We start from the raw sequence: 18,762 nt of genomic DNA on the forward strand, positions 1-18,762 counted from the left end.
CCTATACACAGATCAGTTCTTTTTCACTCACAAAAGGCCACTGACCTACTGTACTACAACAATCAAGATACAAGCCTGACTCTGGCAGGAAAGACATTGATACACTTATGTAGTTGGATAGACCACCAACCAAACAATTTTTTGTGAAACTGGGGTTTAGAATTTAGATAGGGTCATTCACATTAACTTTAGTTGTAGCTGATGTCAAGTGGTTCACTATACACTTTCATCATTAACATGTAGTGGAATATATTACACACACCCCACCCCCACCCCACCCCAAGTAACATGTAGTGGAATACATTACACACACCCCACCCCAAGTAATTTCAGTCCTTGCAATGTCAATAGGCCTTATGTATTATATTTTATTATGTACATAATTTTCCTGTACATTTTTGTCATGAACAATAAACTGCAAGACTGTTTTTCAAATGATACACAATAGACTTCTGAGCTGTTGTGGAAGGTCAACAAACTAGAGTTACAGTACTTGTATCATGTATATATATACCTAGAATCATGAATGTATGCTATTATACAAGTGATATTTTGTCTGCAGTATGGCAAATCAATGACCACTTAAATTATTCAACATGTTTGTCATAGCAAGAAATCAAAAGCCGCCATACATGTATAGCCAATACAAACTTGAATAATGGACGTCTTGAAAGGCAACTTACAAATACATTTGTAGTATTAGACTGCATGTACACATTCAAATGTAAGCCAACCTTGCATATATTTAGTATGTGTGCAAAAATTATGGAATTTGTAAAAAGAGAGATAAAGCTGGTAAAATGACATTTATTTCCATGACTTGTACATGTACTATGATTTTGATGGGAACCTGTGCAAATACTAGTATATGTATGTGGGGGGTACGCTGGTAGATTTTACCTACACTTACTTACTGCCCAGTCCTTCAACAAAACCATTGTTTGTGTTATTGCACTGTTTAGATCAAATGGAAATTATAATTCTATCCATGCTAAGATTGAAATGTTTTGAAAACAGATTTGTCAGTGCTAGTCTTTATTACATGTGATACATAGTAATTAACCGTATACCTACAGAGTTAATGTAGTATTGCTGCCTTGACCTCAAGAGGTCAGTATAATGGTTTATATCATGACCCAAGGGAAAACAAGGAAGTACATTGTAGTTAGACAACATGGTTGCACTCCAGTGTTTTGATTCTCACACAAGCATGTTGCTATAACTTATAAGATAAATTTAGAATTGAATGTAGCCGAGAGATTTGGACAGAAATGGTGTTTACATTAAATTGTACATTGAGTATTGTACATATGTTGATGATGGTGTGGCTGAGGGTTATATATTTACTGTGTGGATGTCTGTAAAAACATATTATATAATTTGGCAGCAGCTTTTGTGATAATGATTATGTAGTTTAGTTTACCATTGTATCAAATTTCAAATTCCAAAATGTATTTGGATGTATTCACACATGTTCACCATATTGGAAATTAGACTCTAAACAAGTTTGTGGGTTTGTCATTGTGTCAGACCTTTTTTTTGCAAGACTATAAATATTGAATTTCAAAATATGAAATGAAACATTGCTAATAATGATAAACCAAATACCAGAAGGCATAAATTAAGTGTTTTTAATATCTGCTGCTTTTGAAAATAAAAACTGTGACTGACATTTTTGTTGGGACAGTGACAACTACATATGACCTTTGATCCTTCGCCTGTCTACTGAGAACAATAGATTGTGAAAAGCTATTGTGTAGGTACAATTGAGAACCAGGAAGACACCAGGAAGTAAAGGTCATTGCATGGGGATGGCACTGAATCACAAAGAAGGCATGTGTTAAATGCATACATTGTCTGATGTCGTAGATCAAGACACAACTGAATAAGATTTAGGCAAGATGATTTGTGTTGTTAAATAATGTAGTAAATATATGATATAATATTGAAATATCAAGGACTTCAAGACAGTGATTGAAAATGCATTTAATTACACTCTTTAATTTTGCTGAAACACAACTTGTACGATACATCATCATGTATGTAAGAAACCACATGGTTACTAGATGTAGTACTGGGAAGTTACATTAGTATACATGATGTCTGGATTTCTATCTTATGTTGATCAAAACGTGCTGCAATTGGTTGAGTTGAATCAGCCGAGTTGTAGACGTCATAGTCAAGGGACTTGATTTTCTCGGGGTCATGGAAAACTGTGCTTGGAATATATCCAATATGTAGCCTTGAGTCCATGCTATGTTCCCGCTATTATCATTTTGTACCATCAAGATATGGAAATGTTAATGCTGGATAGATAGTAGGAATGAGTGCTATATTTATATGATGGCCTTGTTTATATTTACCATATTACTATGTCCAGGTTTCTATGGCAGTGTGAGAATTTGATTTTATCAGATAACATATTTATATTTTACATACACAGGAAAGATTAATCATTATATTTCATGCAGATGTCATAAAAAAATGAATTGTCATCATTATTCATACAAATTCATTATTTCAATACCGGGTCATTCACATGAAATTATTGTATATTTTGATATAATGATTCTTGCAGTTACTGTATCCAGTTGAGTGAAACCATAGATTGATTAGTCCCATTGAAATCTAATCACAAATTGACTCTGTCTTGCAACTAGGAGTCAGTGGCTGTTACATACTGACAAGTCCCTAAGGCTCTGACTCTGTGTAGATGCATTTCCAACCCAGTGAGTTCTGTTAGGGAATCACAATCTAACTGAATATTATGTAGACACATAAAATTAGGTTTCCGTATCATACAGATGCATCATGTATATACAACCTGTACTGTGTCAGTGCTATAAAATCCATGACGTTCAAATTTCGTGATCATTGTATTTTCAAACAATTTCCTTTCCTGAACTAAATGCACAGACGGAAACATGTAACAGATGACAAGGATAAGATTGGTTCCAGGCTATGAAATGTAACAACTGGTAATGTTTACATCTTAATATATAAAGTATCAAATTATTGAAATGGGATTCCATTCAATTAATGAGTGTGTATCCTTAGAAACTTTGTGAAATTGACAAGTATGGTGGTCTGAAGTTGGACATGAAATGTGCTACCTGCTACATGCTATTTCCATTAGGCACCATTATTAGAGATAATTACAGTGTAGTTGCATATTTGCATGTCTTAGAACAGTGTTTGTAAGAGTAATCCGCTCCTGTACTAGCTATCTAAACTTCACTGAAATCACTAGTCTTAGTATGGGTTACAGCATAGTGAAGCCCATCTGAGATGAAATGCTAAAGTTTTCAGTGATAGTCACTGATAGTAAACGAATGTAGTGGAGTCACAGATCCAGCAATGTTGTACCTAGAATGAGTAATGTATTTGTGTGATACCGGCGCCTTACCAAATATTTCATCTTTGATGATTTACTGTCTCAGTCCAAGGCAATTTACAGATTACCATATACTAGTACATCTAGTGTCTAGTAGTAGTTTACTGTGGAAGGGTGTGTTGTCATGTAAACGAACACATGTAAAACAGAATTACAGTATTTTCTGATTCCCATAGATATACCCTTTCATATACAATGTAAGTTTGAAGTTATAATTGATATGTACAACTTACTCAAGATATATTTAACACCAGTGTTTTGATTAACTTTTCCTGTTATATAAAATGTTGAAAGCTTATTCTCAAGGTAACATATTACTCATAATAGAGTTAGGTAATTTGACTGGAGGCAATGAAGGTTTCTTCCGGTGAGAGTTCCCTAAACATTGTATAGTAGATTAAAGATGCATCAACAAATCCCCAGAAGACTTGTATAGTGTATACATACAAAACTATAGGCTACTGTTTTGCATACTAATTTGGCTAACCCAGGAGATCTAACAAGTTCTTTGTAAACCAATGCATAGTAGTACATGTAGTTGTTGTGTAATGCAATGAGGAAGTTACAATGTAATTACAAATGTAGATTGTCAAAGAGCTAGCTACATTTGTAAGTCAAGTGTGTTATGCAATTTGGAAGAGTTATACAAATTTTTTACATAAAGACCCACGGTAAAAGTTCTTTGCATTTCACATAACAGCATTTTAAAGACATATTAAAATGATATCTAGATATTGTATATCACATTTAGTGACATAGCACTTCAGAAATTTAGTTGCAGAAAAAACAATATATTAAAACAACAGAAGAACATATGTCCAACTTTATGACTTCGCAACTAATAGCTTTGAAAAAAAACAATCTTTTTCACTACCAGGCACTGATTGTATTGCTTCCCCTATTTTTGCAAATGTACACAGCCACAGCTTTGATTGACTTCTATTGACTCTGTGATTACAGTTGTCTGTTATTTTGTTATTAAGAGTTCCTGTTGTAAAGGTAGACTGCACCTAAGGGACGAAATTCAATTACATGTAAAATCAAAGTTCTTAATACATGTACCTCTTCAAACTTTGCCATGGAAGTTTGCCTCTGGTGCTTTTGAAATAATAAAAGAAATCTCAGGGTCCACCATCTTGTTTTCAAGGAAATCAAGAATCTGTTATTTTGCCAAAGCATTAACACAATAATGGGAGGCCATATTAAAATGGTTTTCTTTAGGTAGCATTTTGACCTGTATTCAAAACATTTGTAAGGGAACCCATGATTTCTTTTCTTTATTGTTAGTGAGAACGGGTTGGCGTTTTCGTGGTTTATTTCTTACGTAAATTTTACATTAACCAATATCATGTTATGATAAATCATTGAAACAGTATAGTTGCCAACAGTATATTGTCATTGCCTTATCAGTGTTTGTTTATTTCCATTTTTTTCCAGGTTGGTTTCGAGGATTTTCTACAAGGCGTAAAAATGATAAGGTCAGTACACTCTTGTTATAGCTTACAATTTGTTAGATTTCACATACTATGTGATAAAAAGGATTTTCTTTGCCATGTAAAAGATTTGAAAACTGTTTTAATAAACTCTTTTGAACTACAAATGCATGTGACACTTTCCAAAATCATCAGTATCTCTTAAAGTCTATGGAAATGTGTAATAAAACTTCATTACTTCCTCCTAATTGAGAAGGGGTTGAATATCCCAATCAGAGACAATGGCAAACTGGATGTTGTTAATGCAGTCAGTTGTCATTCATTCATTTACTCTATTCAGTGGTCGGTTTACATATTATGTGTTCTTGAATTTAGGTGGGGCTTGGAATTTTATAACGTAGTTATTTTAAACTGGTATGAAAACTCTCTGTGAAAACTTTGCATCTTACATACTTCATATTCACTATACTACTTCATTTCTAATCACATGGAAAACTTAGATCATTTAGAAAGGACAGAAGTAACAGAATAATAAATAGAAAATAGACAAGGAAAACAACATTATTTATGTAATGTATAAAGTAATATAAAAAATGGATTACATTGCAAATACGTACTTGTAATGTAAAATAGAGAAATAATGAAGTTTCTGTTCCTTTATCACTTAGATTAGGAATTTCCCCCACAGTTGAGCTAATTTTGAAATAACTTCCTTATTTGTTTGTGTCTAACGTCATATATGTTTCAATCACTTTAGGGTATTTTCCCAGCATCCTACATACATCTCAAGAAGTTCAAAGTTGACAATAAAGGGTAAGTCATTATACTGTAGCCCAAAGACTTGGCTATCTGACTTAACATTATGATTGATGGCACTGTCAAGCCAGGTAGCCAAGACTCTATCCAGTAAGGAAATTATGCTAACAAAGTGACTACCAGATCAATTTTAGGAAATTTGAAATTTAATCAATGTGCACCACATAATTTAGTAAGTTGAGAGCTTTCGAAGAGCTTTCAAGATGAATTTAGTATAAAAAAATACCTAGATCATCAATGCAACAGTGTTGCTATAGTTACACACATTTTCACAAGAATTAGGCAAAAGTGAAATGATTTTGAAATTCACAAAATGAAAGCACAACTTTTCCTTGATTTAAACTATGCGCCCTTTTCAACATTATTGATTTCTAACAGTAAATATGAAACAGTTAATCCAGTTGAGGAAACTATCGTGACAGAGATGACATCAGTACTTAGAGAATGGGGTGGAATATTGAAGAAAATTTACAAGGTAAGTTTGATAGACTTGAATTTTTCTTTAAGATAGTGTTATAAATGACAGAGGGTTGCCTTGGTATGTGATACTATAAATCTTCTGGTCTAGAGCTACTATTTTGATGCCAAGTCATGTATTGGACTCTTTAATCATGAAGATTTATGGTAAGGGACTTGTACCTAGTACAAGCCTAAAACCAGGGGTGGGTAGGTGGTGGGTGGGGGATGGGTGGGTGACTCACACCTCTTTTCAAACAACACATGTAATCTGAAAAATAGAACAAACATTGACAATATGAATCTTCAGTATGAACCCATTCCATCAACCCCTTCCAGACCAAACAATATATAAACGCATTTCATTTCAAACTTGGACATCCATAAAGTCAGACCCTGTTGGGTGGTACTATACCTATGTGCCTATCTTTTAATATCCCTTGTGAATAACAGCACATCTCAAACTTTCCAGGATGACAAAATGATGTTTGAATATTCCAATCCATGATTGTTGTTTGCAGGAGAAAGATGGGAAGTACCAGGAATTGTATCCCAAGATCAAGAAAGTTATGGTGGAACTAATCGGATACAGGTGTCAAATCATGTCAGGGGACAGAACACAGGAACAACTACAAGAAATGAAGAAGATCACCACACACAAAATTGACTGGGGAAACAGTCAGATGCAATTAGACTTAGTGCCAAGAATAGATTGTGAAATTGCTGATGTTGATAACACAAGTATTGTAGACTTATTTAAACTTGTGAGTACAGTGCAATATAGTTATTTTGACAATTGAAGAATTTAGCAGAATTTCAATTTAAGATGCGTCAGGTGCACTTTAAACATACGAGTTCAATATTCATGAAGTAGGAATGATATATTTGTATAAGATTTCCAGTCAAAAATTTGTGATAATAAAAAATGTGTGTATAAATATATACTTGCCATGTGATAGTTGAAGTTTTGTTATAATGCAATTGGAATACTGAATGATGTACTCATTGGCTAATTATTATATTCATGTTTTATTTAGTCTTCACAAAAAAGTCATTGATCTTTACGATGTAAAATCGTGTTTCTTGTCAATATTGTATAGTTTGGATTATCCTTGTAGTACTGCTTGTTTGTATATTTTATATGTCATCAGCTGTTAAAGGTGTCAAGGCATGTGTTCAGAACAATTTATGTGTGTAGTTGATATGTGGTATACTTTCTGTTACAGCATCAAAGAAGCAAGGAAGAAACTGAAAGTGTTTCAGTAAGTCCAACTTTTATGTCTGTCATTGCTCATTCACTTTTAGCTAGCAGACTATAATGTTACCAAATATTTACCACATAACTGCACACTGGATTCGTCAGTTTTGAATTGTTGTATTCCAAAAGTGAGATCCCGTGTAGGATTTATTCTTTGGTGAAAGGTGAAGTAAAAGTGTAAAGAAAACATGATGAATAGCACTGTTGTCCTAAAGAGAAAGGAACAACTGTACATTCTCCACATATTTGAAACTCTGTGATATTTGTCTGATCATTGCAAATCATCAACATTACAGGACTCATAACATTGCATCTATATTTCGTAAATCCCAAAATATCACCAAAAGTTAGCTTTATGTTCAGAAAAATCCTTGTTATTAAATTTGTGTCGTGGAAAGCAAATCAAAATATGCTTGATGACAATAAATGAAGATGTAGGATTTGAAAATTCTTACAACTGATAAATGGTGATGCTACATGGCATACAAAGATGAAGAAGTTTATGTGCCTGTACTTTAATTACTCATTAATTTATTCAAATGTTTCCTTGTACACTATATAGTTCAGAGGAACAGTTAGGAGAAAGAAGAAAAGAGAAAGTATAGCCATACATCATATGTATTGTATGTTGGAGAAGTTTGAATGCCATATTGGTGAAGACGCAGAATTTTATCTCTCACTTTATGATGCCAAGGAGGGGATCTTTATGAGGTAACTAAACTGTTGACTTTCAGTTTCACCAGTCATGTGATCATGTGTCAGTTCACTGACACATAGTTTAAACAAGATATAAAGTGTCAAATGCTGACACGTCCATGTGAAGTGCCTATTATTCAAAAATGTCGGTTTTTTACTAATACTTCAGGGATTGTTTGTACAGATCAGTATTTCCATATTTGATTATTTACAGTTATGTGTAGGAATTGTTTAGTTGTCATCAAGAGTGTTCAATATGAGGAACATGTGAGCAGCTGTAACTAGCAAATAGTTATTCTGAAAAGGGTCACACCCATGACAGATTAAAAGTTCAGTAACACTTTGGTATGTCAAACTAATGGCATTTCATAATCCTGTAACTCTGTAAAGACATTGCTGGTAGCTGACCAAATTACTTATAGATAGAAGGAATAATTCCACAAAGTTTGGCCAACTTAACAAATATTCATGATTTTCTTGTAGTGAACGATTTCTTACGAGGAAAAATAAGAATGAGATGAAACCAAACAACCTATCAGCTCTCTATACTGTAAGTAGAATATTAAGTTCGGTTTTCCATCATGATGTGTCCAATTTTATGTCTTTCAGGATGTTGTCATTGGTTAACATTGGTTTTGCTGTATAACTAATAACCCATATCTTAACATGCGTGAAAATGTAATTATTTCTTTGTGACGTCATCACATGATAAGATTGATTTGGAGTATTTACATGTACATGAGGATCGAGACTGAGGAAAGAAGAACAAAATGTATGTGATGAGTGCTGTTAGTGATTAACAGAATGTACCCAGTAAAACAGCAGTACAATCCAAGTGACTCGAAGTTCTGTTCATGTCTGTGTTCTTCCTTCAGGATCTTGGCTTGGCAGATTTGAAAGACAGAGATTTATACATTGTAGTCCATGTGGTCCGAGTTGGTCGGATGTTGTACAAGGAGAATGAGAAGAAGAAGAGTGACCAGGTGTATAGAAGACCATATGGATGTGGAGGTAACTCCTATCTTGTGTCATTTTTCTACAGTCTCTGCATCCCATTCTTTATTCTCTTACTTTCTCCTCTGTCAGTGATTGACACACAAATGCTATATTGCACATAGAAGATAAAAGCAAGATGTAAAATATTTGAATATAATAAAAGACATTAAAGTATACAAAGGTATATCTCATCCTCTGGGTACTGCAGAATCTTTGAAGTCAAATCTATTTTCATTATTATTAATTAGAAAATGTTTGTTTATCAAGTATATCACATGAATATTATTTTCTTAAAAAATGTAAGTCAGATGACCTAGCATATCTTTAATTCAACACTACTGTGGTACCAGTGATGATTGACTATGTGTTGTGTTTTTGTATAGCTGTTAGTATCAGTGACATCTTGGTGTCATCACCTGAACAGCATGAAGATGATCTCAAGCAGTATTTTATCAAAGTTTACAGGTGAGTTTTCAAAACAAAGTTTGATGTCTATAAAAAATATCATATAATTTACCTGTTACCAAATTGAATACTGATAAGGTCTAAAAAAATTATTGTATGGTTCCAGTTACCTGACCCCATCTAGCTTTTCACTGCCAACCCTAAATTTTTTTTTTTAAGTTTTCAAGAATTGTGAAGTCTCATGAGAAATAGTGGATGTGGAAACTGACATCAACTTAAAAAGACACTCTAATACTGTTCTTCCAATCTGTAATGGCTGCACATCTGATAGGAAGAAATAAACAACACAGGGACCATTTGGAAAACAATGGAAAACCTTATAAGTTAACTAGACACTCACACAGAAAAAATATATAATAAAATATAGTAAAATAAAAAAATATACCTACCTCACCTATTCTAAAATTGAGTGTATTGGAAACCACACAATTTTATAAACTAGGCCTTAGTATAATTTCATGAGGTTCTTTATTGTCACTGTGTATACATAGGGTGAATTGTTTAGAATAATGTGCATGTTTTCAAAAGGGAAACAGATCCATTCATGAAAGAATTTGAAAATTGTGCATCAAGATTAATGGTTACAAAAAGAAATTATGTATGAAGCAATAATCTAATAATTGGAGAAATAGTGATACCATAAAAAATACAATGTTAGCTGATCACAAACAAACACTTCACTGTAAAGATGGCTGGGTGAATTTTATATAAGTTATATTTATCAAAACCTTTTTATTAGGCCTAAAAAAAAATAATTGTTTGGTTCCGGTTACCTGACCCCACCTAGCTTTTCACTGCTGACCCTAAACTTTTTTTACGTATTCGAGAAAAAAATAATAAAATCGCTAAAATTGTGAAGTCTCATGAGAACTAGTGGATGTGGAAACTGACATCAACTTAAAAAGACAATATAAGAACTGTTCTTCCAATCTGTAATGGCTGTACATCTGATAGGAAGAAATAAACAACACAGAGACCATTTGATAAGCAATGGAAAACCTGAACTAGACACTCACACATGAAAGAAATTTATCATGAAACTAACTAAAAAACCTACCTGCCCCACCTTTCTAAAATTGAGCATAACCGGAACAACACAATTTTTTTTATTAGGCCATACCAGGAATACATTTTGTATCCTGTTTCTAATTATTCAAAGAAAGTGAATGTTAACATAGTAACATGTTTAAGCTTTATAAAAACGAGTTGACTTCTCACCACTGCCTTGAGGAAAGAAGGTACACATTAGGATAAATTCACGTTATCTACCAGTTGGCATGTTAGCTCAGCTGTTTAGAGCACTCAGACTAGTGTTTAGAGGACGTGGGTTCAATTCCTACATGTGTCCCTTTTCTTTCCTCAATTATAACAAATTCATAGTAACATGTGTAGGAACAAGATAAATTACTGTGAATTTCAACATTTTTATCAAAGACAACTATTTCACTTATTTCATGAGAGAGAAGAAAGATAGTTATGGCAAAAGGATGTAGTTTGAAATAAAATATTGATGACAACATTATACATTGGATAATACTGTACACTAGATATGTGCAGTGTTTAGTCTCCAGGAACCAGTTGCAGACCATGACAGAATTCACAACATTTTGTAATGCTAAGGGAAAATTTCAAACATTGTTTATTATCATCAATGATGGTAGACTGACACTGTAGAGTTATTCATTATACCATTAGACAGGCTTTTAACCTTTAAATGACTTGGTTTCTGTAACTCTATGTAATAGGGTGTCAGGCTTGGAACGGGTTAAACATTGGTATATTGAAGTCAAAGTGAGATATTGTCTAGTTAACATTACTATTTTGTTTTTTACAGCTGTCTAAATTCAGAACACGACTTTCCAACTCTGCATGAAAACATTATCAAGAAACAAACCAGTAAACTGAGTCTATCCAACCAAATGATAGGTATGTGTTTACTATTAGTCAACAGTCTGTCTGAGCTACAGATGTTTGCACTTTTTGATCAATCTGTCTCAGTTCAAATGTTACTCTCATAATATGTGACTAGTAACATGGACACACTATACAGTGTACAAAATATCTAAAGTGGAAGAGAGTGGGGAAAAACACGACAAGTTTGAATTGTTACCATGGAAACTAGCCAAAATAAAAGATTTAAAGATCTTCTTTGGATTGGGATTAAAATCTAGGTGTGAAAATCGGTTGTTGAGAAGAGATACAGAAAAACTTGGTACAGAACAAGCAATGATCTTAGGTAATCCGTATTAAGATAACATTAATGTGATGACCTAGGATTGAAACATTGCCCTTTAAGTTTTTGTAGACCATAGTGACTATGATAGGAAGTGTGTCACATAGCTCTGTCACCTAGTCCAAAATTATCTGTTGATGTCAATAGAGGGATTTAGATACCTCTGTTTATTTGTCTAAAACTTCTGTAATGGCTGGTAAAGGTGTGAAAACATGCAAGTCAAACAAAGAAAGGAGTGATTTTTAGATACTTTACAGTGTGGTAATATGATAGAAGAAAAATTCCAAATATAATTCAAAGTTTAATCAGTTGATACTGAGTACTTTTTTTGTGTTGTAACTTGTTAACAATATCATAATAGTACTGTATGGTTTTTGGATTCTGGACTTGTGAAGATAATTTTGATAAATTTATTAAATGTTTGATTTTCTGTAGGAATTCCAATTAGTTTAAGGATGCTGCATGGAGACGTGAGTCAAATCAAGAGAGAGAATCCATTACTGTTTTCTAGACCAGTCCATCTTGTCAGAAAGTTAGGCTTTGCTGATGTCATCATGCCAGGTAAGGTCAAAGGTTACTGACAGCTTTCTCACTCTGGTCGTCTGACACCAGTGTATAAAAACTAGTATGAAACCATGGCAACCATATCTATATGATAAATTGAATGTCAGGCTGTATGGTTTCTTTTGATTTTTATTAGAATATAAAGATAATAAATAGGGATGATGTAAATATAGTATTTCAAATGTTGTTTGTGTTTCATATTTACTTATCTGAGTTATCTTTGGTTTGAACCAATTCAAAAGTAAATCAGTTAAAATCCTTTCCTCAGTTTTCTCATGGGATGAGAAACCAGGTACGAACTGACTTAAATTGAGTCGATACAGTTTGTATTTGTTTCAAATCAATTCAGGTGGAGACATAGCTCATATCTATATATCTTTTAACAATTGTAATATTTGTTCCAAGAAATAATTTCAGTCCAACTACGACAATTGAAGTCATTAGAAGTGACGAAAGTACATCAAAATTGTGAGGTGAAAATGAAGGACGTACTCAACCAGTTACTACAATCTTCAGGTGATCTTTATTAATACCAACATTTTGGCAATACACAAATTGCCATCTTCAGGGTAAAAAAACTAGATCGTGTGGTGATGCCTGTGGATGGTAGCCTGAATGAGATGGTTTTGTGTATTGCTGAAACGTTGGTATTCATAAAGATCACCTGAAGATTGTAGTAACTGGTTGAGTACGTCCATCATTTTCACCTCACAATTGTAATACACATGTTTTATTTTACACTGTGTTATTATTACATATGTACCACAGACTTGCACCAGTGCATGTCCATGCTAGTGATATTAGCAGTGCAATGCAACACTGAAAACATTACTGCATACCTACATGCAAATGAGGACAATTGGTCCTTACACATGAAATCATGTGATCACACAGGATGATTTTTACAGTTTTGGATAAACATGTTGTAATTACAGAGCCCCATGTGTGCCAGTGTTAGTTCTCTTGCTTCCTTCGTGAAAGTACAACTGCAGAAAACACGGCAAACACTCATGCAACTACAAAAGTACGCCACACTTGTACTCGCATATCAAGGGGTTCTGTCTTATCATTATTGATTAATTATTTGTGTTTTATCAGGTGATGCCAGGAATGATTTCTACATTACACTACAAAGAGGAGAGTTTGAGAAAGGTAATAAAACATCAGGGAAGAACGTAGAAGTTTCCATGAAAGTCTTTGACAGTGATGGCAAACAAATGCAGGTAAACTAATCTAGTCTGTTTTTGGGTTACAAAATACAAGGAAAATATGTTGTAAAAAGGTCTACGTTTTGTGATTGTAAAGTTATTAATCTCTATAATCTGGATGCCAACTGTGAGTGAAGGTATAAATCGTAACAATACTGTATAGGAACTAGACTATAATCTCTATTGATGTATTGATAGCTTATATCGTAAATTTTTTGAAGTATGACTCTGTTATCCACCACCATTTCAGTTGTGTAGATCATATAATTCTATTTCTTTAAAATCATAAACTGCCTAAAGCATCTGGTATAATAGGCTGCTGCTATTGGTGCTATGAATGCTAGTCTAGCTGCTAGACATCTCGCGCTATTCTAAGGTTGCCATTGAGGGCGCTATCCCACCCAGACTGAGGTACTTTTTAACGTATTCACAATTTTTGTGTTGATTTGCTATTAGGACTGCATAAGTATTGGTGAAGGCGCCCCTCTTGCTAAGGAGTACAATTCATTGATATTTTATCATAGCAATACACCAAAATGGAACGAAGTTGTCAAGTTAGTTATGCCACCTGAGAGATGTCAAGGTGCACATGTCAGATTTGAATTCAGACACTGTTCAAGTAAGTCATAATTCATCCCATAGGTTGTTTTTTTTAGAAATATTCATAGATGGACAAATATGATATTGTAAATATAATATTTTCTTGGTTGTAATTTCACAATACAAATGCTATTCTATTGTGTTTACTCAGTTTTACTCAGTTTCAAACCCTAACTAATGTTGTGTGTACATAGATACATACTAGCCCTGTCCCCACTGGTATATAAAATTGATTCGAAATTGAATCAAAATCGATTCTTCTGTTCCCAAATATACTAAATCAGTTTCGAACCAGTTTAGTTGAATCATTTCAAATTCACCTCAGGGGAGTGGTTTGGAACCGAATCAGAGTGAATCAGTTGAAAACCAATTTTAATTATCATTTCAAACCTATTCTCATGAGGACAGAAACTTGTTTCAAACAGATCTAACTGAATCAATTCTGTTTGAATTGGTATTGAATCAGTTCAGGTGTGGACTGGCCTATTGTGAGTTCTGACTCAACTTTTAAGTAATCCATACCATCTTGTATGTCTTCAAGTGTTTAAGACATAGAAACATTTGATATTGACTTGATGATGTGTTTCTTTACAGACCGAGACCGAGATGGACCCAAGAAACTGTATGCATTTGGTTTTATGAAACTAACCAGAGCTGATGGTGCTACTCTAGCAGATGATAACTATGAAGTCTTCATCTATAAGGTAACAAACACTAATATAGAACTTTATAACAAAATAAGAATAAATATGTTGTTTTGTCAAGTGATGAAAATCAGTTCGTTTATAAACTCATTCACAACAGACACCAAATTGATGTCATTGTAGTTAAAATAATTCTATCTGTTAATATGGGAGTAAACTTGATTTCTAACATCACATTTTGAAACTCTGATTTCATATGAGAATATTTTAGTACTTCAAAAGTATTTTCAACTAGTAAATGTAGAAAGGAACAAATGAAAATACTGCAGTGATAGTGTGAATGACAAGAGAACTGAAACCTTTGCATTGTTTCATGTTATAAGTAGTTGTTACATATTAATCCTACCGTTAAAGTCGTATTATAAGCCGCGGCTTATATTACAATGTTGCAAAATAAAGAACCAATTTTATTTCTTGAACTAGGGGTGCGACTTATAATAAAGACTTTTCAATTTTTCAAAATGTGGATGTGGTAGAAATTCACCCGAACTCTCGGTTATGGAAAAATGGACGTCTGTAACACAATATGAAAACTTTATTATGAAGTTTCAAAGTGTAAGAATGAAATGATAAGTGTGGCTGGAGGAGATCGGTAAGGCTGCCCGGAATGACAGCAACATCGACGTTACGGTCACGCTACTCATCTTTCACTCGTTCCGTAAGATGTACCCTACAGGAATCCCAAACAAGTACGGTAGACGCCGCCGATCTTCAGTCAGTCTTGGGAACGTTCTCCTGATATACTCAATGCAGCCTGTGGAATGGTAGAAACACAACGATGTCAGATATTTTGAAACGATCGTGTTTGGAAAAAATATAGGTTGAAAGTAGACTGAAAGATTTGGCGGTATAAATCAAATTGACATCGATTCTCTCATTCTAAGTTGAAAGGTCAACTGCGTTCATGAACTCGTAAACAAATGTAAATGATCGTCGAATGACTATTGGCCGTTACGCATACGACGTCATGAAACGTCACGAAACATTAGCATATATGATGGCCCACTGAGAACACGTCGATGTAAACAACTCCATGCTTTGCTAGCGTGATCACAGCTATGGTACATGAAACATGTGTTATAAAACTCAACTTTTGCTATCGTGATCACAGCTGAACAGAATGGTACATGAAACACGTTATAAATTAAAACTCACCTTTTTCATCAATATATCCTTTCTCTTGAACTCGAACTCCAACACGTGTGAACAAGTACGAAGCGGCTTCTTGTACTCGAGGTGTGATCGGCAGCCATACAACTTTATCGGTACGATAGGTGTAAATGTCCCGATCCCTGCCGAAAGGATTGCGACACCCTTCTTTTGATATACAGTGCGTAACTTTATCGGTACGATAGGTGTAAATGTCCCGCTCCCTGCCGAAAGGAAGGGATTGCGACACCCTTCTTTTGATATACAGTGCGTAACTTTATTAGTACGATAGGTGTAAATGTCCCGCTCCCTGCCGAAAGGAAGGGATTGCAACACCCTTCTTTTGATATCCCAGTACGTGTGAAGGTGGTACATAAAGTGATACTTTGTATTCAAATTTTAAACAAAAAGTATTACACTTGAATGCGTCGTTACTATTGTTTTGGTGCAAATACGAGGTGAAGCTAGCTGTGAAGTAGGGGTGCGACTTATAATACATACTTTCTATTATTCACAAATTGTTTGATGTACCCTCAAAGCCAGCGCCTCCAAGTAGGGGTGCGACTTATAATATGTATGCGGCTTATAATACGACTTTAACGGTATTTTTCCCAACTAATATTTACTTGTATACAAACAAATGCTCTCTTGTGAGAAAGAGGAATAAACCATCTGACAAGGAAAAGTCAGTTAGACAATTCACATATAAACTGTAGTACACTATTAAAGTCTAGTAAATAGTTGTGTAAGTTTATTAAAAGCACTACAATAATTCTTTTCAGAATTCTTTAAATATGTGATACAGTCCAAAGTAACAACCTATATCAGATCTTTAGTCCCAAAGTAACATCTTATATCAGATCACACCACAGAGGATATGTATTCCACCTTTACATGTCAATTGGCACACTCACACTTTGTAACATGATTATGTTAGTATAGCATTGCCATTTGTTTTTGTTGTTTTGTCTTCTGTATGTAATGCATCAATCCCTTTAGTACCCAACACTTTAGTAACCAACACTTAAGTACCCAACACTTAAGTACCCAACACTTTAGTACCCAACACTTTAGTAACCAACACTTTAGTAACCAACACATCCACTCTGAGTATACTAGTTTGTATGTTCAAACTTTTGTTTAAGAATAACTGTTAACACTTAATGTTCTACTTATTTCTGCACTCTACTTGACATAAGTTTGTTTCAGTGACACAAGTCCTGTCCAACAAAGTCTACTGACTCTACTTGAGATAAGACACAAGTCCTGTCCAACAAAGTCTACTGACTCTACTTGAGATAAGACACAAGTCCTGTCCAACAAAGTCTACTGACTCTACTTGACATAAGACACAAGTCCTGTCCAACAAAGTCTACTGACTCCACTTGACATAAGACACAAGTCCTGTCCAACAAAGTCTACTGACTCTACTTGAGATAAGACACAAGTCCTGTCCAACAAAGTCTACTGACTCTACTTGACATAAGACACAAGTCCTGTCCAACAAAGTCTACTGACTCCACTTGACATAAGACACAAGTCCTGTCCAACAAAGTCTACTGACTCTACGTGACATAAGACACCAGTCCTGTCCAACAAAGTCTACTGACTCTACTTGACATAACACACCAGTCCTGTCCAACAAAGTCTACCGGTGATAAAATATGCTTAATAAGATCAATGGAGCTTCAACATGAATTTTTTCATAGCTACCAACTCAAAAGGATATAACATGACCTTTAGACAAAATGAAATGATTGAAAATTGGAAGAAGAAAAAAAGATGGAGCCATTCTATAAATTATCATTTAGGCATCCAAATACCATACAATCTCAATGTTGAAAGTTAATTTAAAACTATAGCCATTGAGTGTCACTATTTGTCATGTAGACAACTATTCTTAACCCCCTTCTCACCCCTTTCATTTTCTGACTGTGATATAGTAGATGTCAATAACATTATTTGTATCTTCTCTTTAACAGTGTGATGAATCATACAAATTTCATCATGTAAGTCCATCCTTCCAACCACTTTCACACAAAAAAATAATATGTGTTGGCTATGACTTTTAGTCTGTACTGTGGTTTGTTGCCTATATATAAAAATGATTAAATTGTCTGTCTGCCTGCCTGCCTGCCTGCCTGTCTGTCTGTCTCTCTCTCTGTCTCATTATTTTCATTCTGTGTAAATACTAGTTGTCAGCAATGACTTTAGATCATGCAATGGTTTTATATATCAATAATGATTATGTGCCTTCTGTTTGTCTTTGTCTGCCCTCAGTCATGCAGTGTCTGCCTTTATATGTGTGTATGTATGTATGTATGTATGTATGTATGTATGTATGTATGTATGTATGTATGTATGTATGTATGTATGTATGTATGTATGTATGTATGTATGTATGTATGTATGTATGTATGTATGTATGTATGTATGTATGTATGTGTGTGTGTGTGTATGTATGTGTGTATGAATATATGTGTGTGTGTGTGTGTGTGTGTGCATGCATGCATGTGTGCATTCATGCATGCATGCATGGATGGATGTGTATATGTATGTTAAGCAGTGTGTCATTTTATGTCATTCATTCATTCATTCTGTCTGTCTGTCTGTCTGTCTGTCTGTCTGTCTGTCTGTCTGTCTCCATTATTCATTCACTCTGTCTTTATGTCTATCCATTATGAAGCTACATGTACATAGATACATGTGCAAAAAGTGATCATTCTAAACTGTGCTGACAATGCAGACTATGACAGCCAATGCTGGAATTATCATGTGTTGCATCTAATT

General features: G+C 34.2%; 1 protein-coding gene across 3 annotated transcripts in view; it reads left to right on the forward strand.

Moving 5' to 3' along the window:
• Nucleotides 1-18,762, forward strand: part of LOC144436773 (dedicator of cytokinesis protein 3-like) — a 56,793-nt gene that overhangs the window by 13,687 nt on the left and 24,344 nt on the right. For 2 of the 3 annotated variants that reach the window (XM_078125636.1, XM_078125650.1), the window contains exons 3-17: nt 4,832-4,872; nt 5,585-5,640; nt 6,022-6,118; nt 6,621-6,863; nt 7,326-7,361; nt 7,920-8,068; nt 8,537-8,603; nt 8,929-9,064; nt 9,433-9,514; nt 11,349-11,440; nt 12,183-12,308; nt 13,410-13,534; nt 13,976-14,138; nt 14,714-14,823; nt 17,955-17,981. In XM_078125636.1, coding sequence (XP_077981762.1) covers nt 4,832-4,872; nt 5,585-5,640; nt 6,022-6,118; nt 6,621-6,863; nt 7,326-7,361; nt 7,920-8,068; nt 8,537-8,603; nt 8,929-9,064; nt 9,433-9,514; nt 11,349-11,440; nt 12,183-12,308; nt 13,410-13,534; nt 13,976-14,138; nt 14,714-14,823; nt 17,955-17,981 — 1,550 coding nt within the window. Of the gene's footprint in view, nt 1-4,831; nt 4,873-5,584; nt 5,641-6,021; nt 6,119-6,620; nt 6,864-7,325; nt 7,362-7,919; nt 8,069-8,536; nt 8,604-8,928; nt 9,065-9,432; nt 9,515-11,348; nt 11,441-12,182; nt 12,309-13,409; nt 13,535-13,975; nt 14,139-14,713; nt 14,824-16,256; nt 16,265-17,954; nt 17,982-18,728; nt 18,748-18,762 lie in introns of all 3 variants that reach the window. The other variant, XM_078125644.1, reaches the window with a different exon arrangement.

Source organism: Glandiceps talaboti, chromosome 1 (assembly GCF_964340395.1).
Source record: "Glandiceps talaboti chromosome 1, keGlaTala1.1, whole genome shotgun sequence".
Lineage (NCBI taxonomy): Eukaryota > Metazoa > Hemichordata > Enteropneusta > Spengelidae > Glandiceps > Glandiceps talaboti.